Source organism: Hemitrygon akajei, chromosome 32 (genome assembly GCF_048418815.1).
Source record: "Hemitrygon akajei chromosome 32, sHemAka1.3, whole genome shotgun sequence".
Lineage (NCBI taxonomy): Eukaryota > Metazoa > Chordata > Chondrichthyes > Myliobatiformes > Dasyatidae > Hemitrygon > Hemitrygon akajei.
Window position 1 is genome coordinate 16,065,841 of NC_133155.1, and position 12,085 is coordinate 16,077,925.

A 12,085-nucleotide genomic window follows, 5' to 3' on the forward strand; every position below is an offset into this window, starting at 1 on the left:
GAGCCTGATAGTTGAGGCGTAGTTCCTGAACCTGGTGGAGTGACAAAAAGCAAGTGGCAATACTTTCACAGCGATTCCTGATCTCCTGCTGTAAGCAGGAACTTGAAAGGGAAGGCGTAAAGGGGAAAATTGGAGAGCTTCTTTTGAAGTTGCAGTCACAGATGTTTTGAAAGAAGACTTAACACGACTGATGAAATTTCACTTTTCATGTTTTTCAGATTCAGGAGAGAATGAACAGGCAGTCACCTTCATGAACATTTGCATTGCCGTGGGCTTACTTTTGCTGGTACTTGGCACAATTATTGCTCTGTATTTCGTTAAACGAGAAAAGCAGCTAAGAAGAATCAAAGATGAACTAACAGTAATGAACATATGAATGTGATTCTATAAATAAATTTTTTCCTATCAATTCATTTTCATGATGTCAATGGTGCTGGAAAGTTCTGCTGGAAATACGTTTGCTTAACTTTTTGTAAGCCTTTCCTGTGTCAGACATGATAATGATCATTCCTGTGTTGCTTTGCATCACCTGTAATGTCTGGACTGGACACTTGTCGACACCAAATTCTGCTAGTGACCCTGACAAGGTTTCCAGTCAATGAAATGTACCATGAGCACTGGTGAAGAAACTTGGACATCATGTGGGGAATCATCCATTCCGCGATCCTGGTCAACATAGATACAAATCTTCTGCCAACCACAGAATCCTCTGTCCAGGGACCACACTGCCTCTTCCAGCCTGGCCCTGGATGTAGTTTCCACCCGTATCAAGCTCTCAGGCAAACAGACACTCGGAGGAGAGCAATGTGGCACAGGAACGCTTGAGCAAGGGGTTGGCTGTACTAACAGAGGGATAGCAAGAGCCTGTCTCAGGGATTATAAACTATTAAAACTGTCAATAAAATTAAAAACTTTTGAAGCTTTCAAACATTCGCAAGTATTCAAGGAAAGCTCTGGGAAAAGCAAACGGGGAGGCAGGGTGGCTTTGAACGAGTGGTACAGATCCAATCGGTGTTATGAGTCTGCAGATATGGCAGGAAGAGAATATCAAGCAACCAGTAGTTTGATCTGCATGGATCATAAAAGTCACAGATTGTGTGCCAAAAATCCAGACGTTATAATCCCTGAAAACTTCACCACTGCCCTGCTAGAATTTGTAAGGTCAACAGGAGATGACCTCATTTTTCAATGGTTGCTGGTTTCTCCATTCTTCACTGTGCGCATCTGCAGTATCTGGAGGATCTCTCAGTGGCCGCCCATTTTAATCCCATTTCCACTCCAATATGGCCATCCATGGCCTCCTCTACTGTCCTGATGAGGCCACACTTAAGTTGAAGGGACAGCTACCCATTTGGGTAGCCTCCAATGTGATGGCATGAACATCGATTTCTCAAACTTCCGCTAATGACCCACACCCCCTTTCACCATTTCCCAACCCCTTTTCCCTCTCTCACCGTATCTTCTTGCCTATCCATCACCTCCCTCCAGTGCTCCTCCTTTTCTGTCTCGAAAATTTCAACTCCCAGCTCTTTACTTCATCCTTCCCCCTCTAGGTTTCACTTGTCACCTTGTGTTTCTCAACTCAGTCAATTTCCTGGCTCTTTACTTCATCCTTCCCCTTCCCGGTTTCACTATTCACCTTGTGTTTCTCTCTCCCTTACCCACCCCCCCCCCCCAAACTTTTAAATCTACTCCTCAGCATTTTTTCTCCGGTCCTGCTGAAGGGTTTCCGCCATAAATGCCGACTCTACTCTCTTCCATAGATGCTACCTGGCCTGTTGAGTTACTCCAGCATATTGTGTGTGTTGCTCCGATTGTCAGTATCTGCACATTTTCTCAGGTTCTTACCTGGAGTCTGCCTGCTTTTGAGGATAGAATATCCAAGTGCCCTTACCTGCAGGAATATTTCCATCTTGATTCACTGGGGGCATCCAGTGATAAGATTCAAATTAAGCACCTTGCCCAGATGCATGGTGGAACCCATTGGGACCTCTCTAGACAGAGATAAGGGCAACCTTGCTTTGTTTCCTCTGGAGATGCGTGAGGCAAGCTTCGCATAGAGCGAGCTAGGTGCCTAGAATGAGCCGCTAGGGGTAGTGAGGTTGATAGGGGCATTTAAGAGTGTTTTATTAGACAGTCACATGAGGATGGAGGAACGTGGAGCCAGAAGAGATTTAGTTTAATTTTGGCTTTGTGTTCGGCGTAGACACTGTGGGCTGAAGACTCTGGTCCTGTGCTATACTCTTCTGCGTCCCGTGTAGATGTGCCTGATCTCACCAGGCCTGCTGATCCATAATCAAGGTAGCTTCTGGATTAGCTGAGTTTCTGGGAAGAAGCCAGGAGAGTGGGATTGAGAGGGTTAATAAATCAGCTGTGATGGAACAGTGGAGCAAACTCGATGTGCCGAATGGTCTAATTCTGCTCCTATGGTCTCACGGTTGAGCCAGTAATGATCAGCTATAATCACATAACCTGCTCCGTTAGGCTTGGAAGGTCTAATAGCCTTACTTCCACTCTTGTGAGAGGGAGTTTAAATTCCGTACTGAGAGAAACTAGAAACTCAGGTTATTTCACTGCCATGTTTGTTCCCAGAGTTTTGTTTTCAATCCATTTCAAACTGTGCCTGTAATGGTCCATTTTGTAATTGTATTCATGATAACTTTGTACATTATTACTTACACAAATACTTGCTTGCATTGTAAGCAACATGTTACGCGCTATCATGTACGAGTAATTTCCTTGTGTACAAAAGCATGACAGTACAATGTGTTTTGCTGATATTGCATTTTTATTGATATAAACATCATAATTTAACAGAATTTAATTTTAGCTTTGTTTCACTTTTCTAAGCCTTGAGTTCACTTATCAAAAATGCAGATAGGATGGAAGTGAACAAAATCTCACCACTTGTACCCGGTCCTGGGCTCTGAGGACTCCAAGGTTGGATGTGAAATGGCCCCAAGGCACAATTGTTGCCACAATGCCTAATTAACATACTGAAAATGTGAGCTCTTCTAAGTCTTGGAGCAAAAAGCACGCGCCCCATTGTATGTAAAGCACGTGAACTGGAGCTCCAACTGTGCTGTCAATATTCCTCACAGTCCGCTGGTTGCCATTCTACGGGGTGAGCGTGTCCATGCGGAGCAACACCGGCTACGTGGAAGAATACACGTTCCCAAGCCTACACCGGCAACGCTCCATAACACTCCCTCTGCTACGCTGGCGGCTGCTTTCTGTGTCCACACAGAGCCTGTTAACTTCATCTGCCTTTCAGCCGACTCAGATTCACTCAGTCCATTTCCAACACCTCTCTCGCCTTTCCTGAAGCTCACACGTCCCGTGCTCATTGTAAAGGCCGTGAGGGTACTCACTGCCACTAGCACAGTTTTCTGTTCAGTTTCAGCTGATAATGGTACCGCCAATAACCACATGGGCTGCTAAATAGCTATGAGTATCTGCCCCATATTAATGATTGGAAATAACATCTCCAATAAGATAACATGTAAGCATCTCTCCTTGACATCTACAGGATTATTCTCACCAAACCTAAACCTTCCACAATCTAGAATCAACCTTGTGACAACCCTATGATAGCAACAGCACAGCAGAGACCAGTAATTCATCTCCTGGAAGGGCAGGCATAGATGGGGCCTATGCAAATGTCCACAGCCTCACCTTAGATCTGGTACTAGCATGGAAGCTAGTCATGCTTGAATTTTCATCGGCTGTCCACGTTCCCAAACCTACAGCGGCACCACTGCCTCACGCTTCCTCTGTTACCTTGGCGGCCGCATTGCATCTGCATCCCGCGTCCCAGAGAGAGCTTGCCAACTTCATCAGTGTTTCAACCAACTTCCGCCCAACCCTCAAATTCACTCGGTCCACTTCCAACACCGCTCTCACCTTTCTCGATTTCTCTCCGTCTCAGGAGACAGATTATCTACCAACATCAAGTACAAACCCACTGACAGTTACCTGAGCTGCACCTTTTCCCTCCCCGTCACTGGCGAGGATCCTATTCCCTTCTCTCAGTTCCTTAGTCTGTGTTGTACGGGATCTCACGATGAGGCTTTTCCCGATGAGGGACTTGCAATACTGGTCTTACTCTCCCAGAAATGTTGTGTAATCTGCTGAACTTTCCCCAACACGTTCTGTTTTTATTTAAGTGAAAACTGTCACTTGCTGATCAAAACTGTCTATAATTGTCAGTCTGTAAAGTACCTTTGCCTTGATGCGTTCCTCCTCCCACAGGTTGTGCAACTCTAAGTTGACAGTGCAATCAGCAAAAAAGGCTATCCACCATCAACCCCTGCGCTGAAAGAACAATTACCCCCAGATCTTCAGTGTCTCAGTAAGATTTCCCAGTGGCTGTAGTATGGAATTCCACTTTAAGTGATGACCACTGTTTCTTCACGTGTGTTGTTCGTGACCAGTTTGAGTAAAAACTTGTATTTTTTACTCAAAAAATTTTGTATTTTTTGCTTTGTGCCAATTGAGATATGATGTAACTTTACACTGGCACATCACAGAGTACAAAGCAAATTTTATTATCAAAGTACATATACAACCCCAAGATTCATTTTCTTGTGGGTGTACTCAACAAATCTATAGAATTAATGAATGATCACCCAACTGGGGCTTTTGGCCGGAGTGCAGCATGCAGAACTGTGCAAATGCAAAAAAAAAAGAGAAAACAATATTATAATAAGCAATAAATATTGAGAATTGAGATGAAGAGTCCTTGAAAGTGAGTCCATTGGTTATGGGAACATTTCAATGATGGGGCGAGTGAAGTTGGGTGAAGTTATCCCCTTTCTTTGAGAGCTCAATCGTTGAGGGTTGAAAGATAGTAATTATTTCTAAACCTGGTGGTGCGAGCCCTAAATCACTAGAGATAAAGTTTAATCTTACCTCATTCCTTAATCTGCTTTTTCCTGTGCAAACCCCAAGATGATGAAAAGCATTAAGAACACTGGGAGTCTGGGATTAGAAATTAGCAAAGCAAGAGTGAATGAAGGCAAATAATTTTGCAGGAAAGTTACACAAGATGAACTGCGTTAACTCGATACTGTCAGAATAAATAACTCTTTTCCACTGATGCACTCGTCCACACTCAACACTTAAAAGTATGTAAAAATAAGGAAAACAAAATAATCTATAAACTCTCCATTTCAGGTTTAGAAATGCACCGGGGATTAGGCTGTCTGAAACCACTCTCCTCTCCTATCAGAGTCCTTCTTCTCCAGTGCTTTACCTTTCCCACCCACCTGGCTTCATCTAAAACCTTCCAGCTAGCCTCCTTCCCCTCCCCCCAGCTTTTTATTCTGGTGTCATCCCCCTTCCTTTCAGTCCTCAAGAAGAGACTTGGCCCAAAACATCGACCGTTTATTCACTTTCGTAGATGCTGCTTGGCTCGCTGAGTTCCTCCAGCATTTTGTGTGTGTTGCTCTGGATTTCCAGCAACTGCGGATTTTCTTGTGTTTGTGATTGTCTGCATTGGCACTCTGAGCACATTAAGGTTCAAGATTCAAGATTGTTTAATGCCATTTCCAGTACACAAATGTAAAGGAGTATGAAATAATTTTTAGCTTGGATCTGATGTAGCACTAAAAACATAATCAGATAAAGAATACAATAATAAAAAAACATAATAAATATAAATACAAAAGATTCGCTTATATTTTCCACTGTTTAGGTAGGATGATAACTCATTGGAAGCTCGTCCCGCTGCCATTGGATACTGGATTTCTTAATAGTAAGGCCACAGTCAGTCCATGTGGGCAGCAACATCTCCTCTTCCGTTATTCTGAACACCGGCTCTCCCCAGGGCTGTGAGCTCAGCCCGCTGCTGTCACACTGCCGACGCACGACTGTGTCGCAGGATCCAGCTCAAACCATGCCATCAGGTTTGTGGATGACGCAACAGCGGTCGGGCTCACCAAGAACGATGACGAGACAGAGTATAGCGAGGAAGTGGAGCGGCTGGTGGGCCGGTGTGAGAGGAACAATCTAAGCCTGAACGTGGAGAAGGCAAAGGAGATCACCGTGGACTTCAGGAAGGTGCAGACAAACCATCCCCCTCCGCGAATGCAGGGCTCCTCCGTAGAGAAAGTGAAGTGCACCAAGTTCCTAGGAGTTCACATCACGGATGGCCTCACTTGGTCCCTTAATATCACCTCCCTGAACAAGAAGGCACAAGAGCACCTCCACTTCCTGAGGAGATTGAGGCAAGCAAGGCTCCCGCCCGCATGTTAACTGTGCTTTACAGGAGCACCATTGAGAGTGTCCTGACAAGTTGCATCTCCAACGAGTTGCAGTTGAGCATCAGACCGCAAGTCCCTACAAAGGACGGTGAGAAAAGCTCAGAGGATTGTAGGGGTCTCCCTACCATCCATCGGGGACATTTATCAGGAGTTCTGCATAAGCAGGGCCCTTTAGTATTATTAAGGATCCCACCCATCCATCCAGCATCCTCTTTGACTTTCTACCATCAGGCAGGAGACTCCGATGCATAAAAACAGGAACGGTCAGGATGAGAAACTGTTTCTTCCTTCAGGCCATCAGGCTTCTGAACTCCTGGCTGCATTGTATTCAAAGTGTCAGTGGTTAACTTGTTCTGTACCTTACAATATTTAAAATTAATGCCCTTTAGTTTGTTATTTATGTGTGATTCATCTGTAGATTTTATCCTTACCTGCATAAGTTATCGTGTGTTATGTGTATAACGTGCTTTACACCCTGGTTTGAAGAAACATTCTCATTTCTCTATACATTATATAGAATGTATAATGTATACATTATACATATTTACATATGTATACATGTATACATATTTAACCGTACTTATACGGTTAAATGATGATAAACTTGACTAAATGTTTTGGAATCAGGCCAGGTGAGCTGATTTTTACACAAAGAGAAATTTAATGGATGGGTGATAGACAATTTAACGTTCACGCTTTATTCCCAGAATACTCCAAGCACGAGCTGCTCAATTCATGCCTTCCTGAGTGACGGGTGATGTTTACTTTCAAGACAATGTTGAGAAATGATATATCCTCAGCAACCACAGCAGTGTTATTAATCCATCACTGTCCAGGAATTCCTGCTCATCCATGAAACAAGATCAGTCATGCTGGGCACCTAGACAAGAGCGGCTCAGAACTGGTGGCTTCCTGGCAACACTGAAACCACAAAGAGTATTTAGAAGATAAGAAATAGGAGCAGGAGTCGGCCATCTGGCCCGTCGAGCCTGCTCCGCCATTCAATAAGATCATGGATGATCCGGCCATGGACTCATCTCCACCTACCTGCCTTTTCCCCATAACCCTTAATTCCCTTTCAATGCAAAAAATCTATCCAAACTTGTTTTAAATATATTTACTGAGGTAGCCTCCACTGTTTCATTGGACAGAGAACACCACAGATTCATCACTCTCTGGGAAAAACAGTTCCTCCTCATCTCCATCCTAAATCTACTCCCCCAAATCTTGAGGCTATGTCCCCTAGTTCTAGTCTCACCTACCAGTGGAAACAACTTTCCTGCCTCTATCTTATCTATCCCTTTCATAATATTATATGTTTCAATAAGATCTCCTCTCATTTTTCTGAATTCCAGTGAGTAGAGTCCAAAGCGACTCAATCTCTCTTCATAGATTCAACTTCCTCATCTACGAAATCAACCTGGTGAATCTCCTCTGCACCTCCTCCAAAGCTAGTATATCCTTCGTCAAGAAAGGAGACCAGACCTGCACGCAGTACTCCAGGTGCGGCCTCACCAGTACCCTGTAGAGTTGCAGCATGACCTCCCTGCTCTTGAATTCAATCCCTCTGTCAATGAAAGCCAACATTCCATTTGCCTTCTTGGTAGCCTGCTGCACCTGCAAACCAACCTTTTGTGATTCATGCACAAGCACTCCCAAGTCCCTCCGCACAGCAGCATGCTGCAATTTTTACCATTTAAATAATAATCTACTCTTCCATTTTGTTCTTCCAAAGTGGATGACCTCACATTTACCAACATTGTACGCCATCTGCCAGAACATCGCCCACTCACTTAACCTATCTATATCCCTCTGCAGACTCTTCATGTCTTCTGCACAATTTGCTATCATCTGCACAATTTAGCGTCATCAGCAAACTTAGATACACTACACTCAGCCCCCTCTTCCAGGTCGCTAATGTATATCGTGAACAGTTGTGGGCCCAGCACCGACCCCTGCGACACACCACTCACCACTGATTGCCAACCGGAGAAACACCCATGTATCCCAATTCTCTGCTTTCTATTGGTTAACCAATCCTCTATCCATGCTAATACATCATCTCCAACTCTATGCATCCTTATCTTATGGATAAGTCTTTTATGTGGCATCTTATCGAACACCTTCTGAAAATCCAAGTAAATAGTGTCCATCAGTTCCCATCTATACACTGCACTCATTATATCCTCAAAGAACTCCAGTAAGTTTGTCAAACAGGACCTGCCTTTGCTGAATCCATGTTGCATCTGCCTGATGGATCCATTTCTTCCCAGATGCCTCGCTATTTCTTCTTTAATGATAGCTTCAAGCATTTTCCCAACTGCAGATCTAAACGATCTAGCCTACAGTTTACCAGCCTTTTGCCTACATCCTTTATTGAACAGTGGCGCGACATTCACTGTCTTCTAATCTGCCGGGACCTGCCCAGAGTCAAGTGAATTTTGGTAAATCATCACCAAAGCCTCTACTATAACTTCTGCCATTTCTCTCAGTTCCCTGGGATACATTCCATCAGGATCAGGGGACTTATCTATCTTCAGGCCCACAAGTTTGCTCAGCACCACCTCTAGTGATAGATATTGTATTGAGATCCTCACCTCCCATCACATCCATAACATCTCTCTTTGGCATGCTAGACGTATCCTCCACCATGAAGACCAACACAAAATAGTCATTCAAAGCCTCGGCCATTTCCTCATCACCCAATATTAATTCCTCCTTCTCGTCCTCCAAGGGACCTACATTCATTTTAGCCACCCTTTTCCACTTTATATAATTGTAAAAACGCACTAGTGTTTTTATATTTTGTACTAGTTTATTTTCATAATCTAGCTTCCCTTTCTTTATTGCTGGCTTAGTGGTACTTGGTTGTTTTTTAAAGTTTTCCCAATCTTCCAGTTTCCCACTACTCCTGGCAACTTTCTATCCACAAGCTTTTAATTTGATGCCTTACTTTAGTTCCTTAGTTAACCAAGTCTGGCTCTCCTCACCCTTAATGTCCTTGCTTTTAACTGGAATATACTTTTGTTGAGCACTGTGAAAAATGTCTTCAAAAGTCTTCCACTGTTACCCAACGGTCCCACCATACAGCCTGTGTTTCCAGTCTACACTATCCAACTCCTCCCTCATTCCATTGTCGACTCCATTGTTTAGGCATAAAACACTGGTTTTAGATCGAACTATTGCACCCTCCATTCGCATGAGAAATTCAATCATACTGTGGTCACTCTTTCCAAGAGGATCCCTAACTACAAGATCACCGATTTTACCTGTCTCATTGCACAGGACCAGATCTAAGATAGCACGTTCTCTTGTACGTTCAGTAACATGTCGTGGGGTATGGAGCGCTATGCAACAAGTGCAAGTCAATGGGACTTGGCAGATTACTGGCTCAGCACAGACTAGATGGGCCAAAGGGCTTGCTTCTGTGCTTATTGTGTTCTATGGCTCTATTCTGATTCTGAATATGCCAGCCTCAACCATTATATTTCGGCAGCTCCTTCTACACACCCTTTCCTTATAACTCTGGCCTCTAAATCCGGGCAATATCCCGGGAAACCTTTCCAACACTCGTTCCAGCCTGATGGCATCTTTCCTTTAGCAGACTGACTGAAACTGAACTCGATATCCCAAACGCGGCCTCACCGACGTCTTGTAGAACCGCCACGCAGCATTTCACATACACAGGAGGCTGGGGATCCAGAGCATTGCACAGAAAGTTCTGGGGGGGAGCCCAGCAGGTCAGGCAGCGTCTATGGGAAAGGAACCGTCAATGTTTTGGGCCGAGACTCTTAGTCAGGACCTGCTTATTCCTTTTCTGACTCAGCTGCTGAGTTCCTCAGGTATTTTGTGTGTGTGTGTGACATACTGGGCTCAACTCTTGCCCTGACCGACCAAGTCCAACGTACCAAACTTCTTCTTTGCTACCCTATCTACCTGTGACACCACTTCCGGGGGGGGGTTGCGTATTTACTCTCCTCCGTTCCATAACACTCCCCAGGGCCCTAGCATTCGCGGGGTTTGATTTCTTCATCAGAAAAAGCCGTACCCTCACATTTATCTGGATTGGAAGCCATTTGCCAATCCCCAGCCCACATATCTACCTGGCCAAGATCCCTCAGTAATTTCTCTTCACCTTCTACGTTAGGTTACCGGGGCAACAGGGCAGCTTTGTAGCTGGCCTAACTCTATTACAGCACCCAGCATCCTGGGTTCCATACCTGTTGCTGCCCGTAAGGAATTTGTACAGTACGTACGTTCTCCCCGTCACCGTGTGGTTTCCCTCTGGGCTCCTCCCACATGCCAAATACAGGTTAGTAGGTTTATAGGTCACATGGGTGTGATTGGGCAGCACCTACTCATGTGTTGGAAGGGCCTGTTACCATATAGTGCTTCTTAATAAGTAAATTATCTACAACCCCACCTATTTTTAGCACATTCCACAAAGTTACTAAAAAAACAACACACACAAAATGCTGGAGGAACTCAGCAGGTCAGGAAGCATCCATGGAAATGAATAAACTGGCGACGTTTCAGGCCGAGACCCTTCTTCAAGACTGAGAAGGAAGGGGGAAGACGCCATGCCTTACAGACTATATGAGTTGCAAACAACACAGGTCCCGTCCCCAGCATCTGTGGCACGCTACCAGACAAAGGCTTCCAGTAAGAAACAACCCTCAAAGCTCTCTTTATCCTACCAATGAATCAGTAATGAATCACTGAGGGATCTTGGCCAACTGAGTTCCTCCAGCTTCTTGCGTGCGTTGCTTTGGATTTCCAGCACCTGCAGATTGTTTGTTTGTGAATCCAATCCGGATCTCGCATAGTACAACTGGAGGTGCACCATTCACGAAACAATTTTGTTTTTCTTAAAGCTGATAATTAATTTGCTTCCTGAGACATCCTCAGCGGCTGAGGCATTGTAACAACTACATCACAGTGAAAAGTTGTTCCTGCCCTATGTAAGCCAGTTCACACCAACAGCAAAGTTTGTTCTCGGCAAAACTTACCCATGTTTCCAGCTACGATAATAGACAGGTCTGGGTGGAGCACTAGAATGACAGAATTGTGTCTAAATCAAGTATTGTTGAGAACAACATTGATGGCTCTGAATCAGAATCAGGTTTAACATCACCGACATATGTCATGAAATTGATTACTTAGCGTCAACAGTACAATGCAATATATGATAAATACAGAAAAAAACTGCGAATTGCAGTAAGTATACAATTCATACTATAGTAAAGTATGTATATTAAATATTTAAATTAAGTAAGTAGCGCAAAAACTGAAATTAAATAAAAAGTAGTGAGGTGGTGTTCATGGGTTTGACGTCCATTCAGAAATCTGACGGCAGAGGGGAAGAAGCTGTTCCTGAATCGCTGAGTGTGTGCCTTCAGGCTTCTGTACCTCCTCCCTGATGGTAACAGTGAGAAAAGGGCACGGCCTGGGTGATGGGGCCCTTCAAGATTGTCACCACTGTTCTGTGGGGCCGTTCCCCGAAGATGTTTTGGATACTACGGAGGCTAGAGCCCATGATGGAGCTGACTAATTTTACAACTGCTTTAAAATAACAATTACTTTAAATTCTTTCTACGTTAAAGTCTGCTCAGATTTTTTTTAAAAGTTATTGTTACCTTATAATTGGTCAGCTCAGACAGCACAATTCAATTTCTTTTCGGTGCATTCACTCAGGCTTAAAACTCGCTCCAGCTCTTTACGTTATTGTACCTGGGGAACTGGGTAAACCTCTGTAGCTATTAAATTTCAAACATGAGGAAGACACACACACACACACACACACACACACACACACACACACA

General features: G+C 44.1%; 1 protein-coding gene across 1 annotated transcript in view; it reads left to right on the plus strand.

Annotated features, from left to right (window-relative positions):
• Positions 1-2,819, plus strand: part of LOC140719593 (CD276 antigen-like) — a 30,129-nt gene extending 27,310 nt beyond the window's left edge. Inside the window, exon 7 of the mRNA XM_073034296.1 lies at positions 219-2,819. Within this exon, the coding sequence (XP_072890397.1) occupies positions 219-376 (158 nt within the window). The 3' untranslated portion in view covers positions 377-2,819. The remainder of the gene's footprint in view (positions 1-218) is intronic.
• Positions 2,820-12,085: the final 9,266 nt, after the last annotated feature.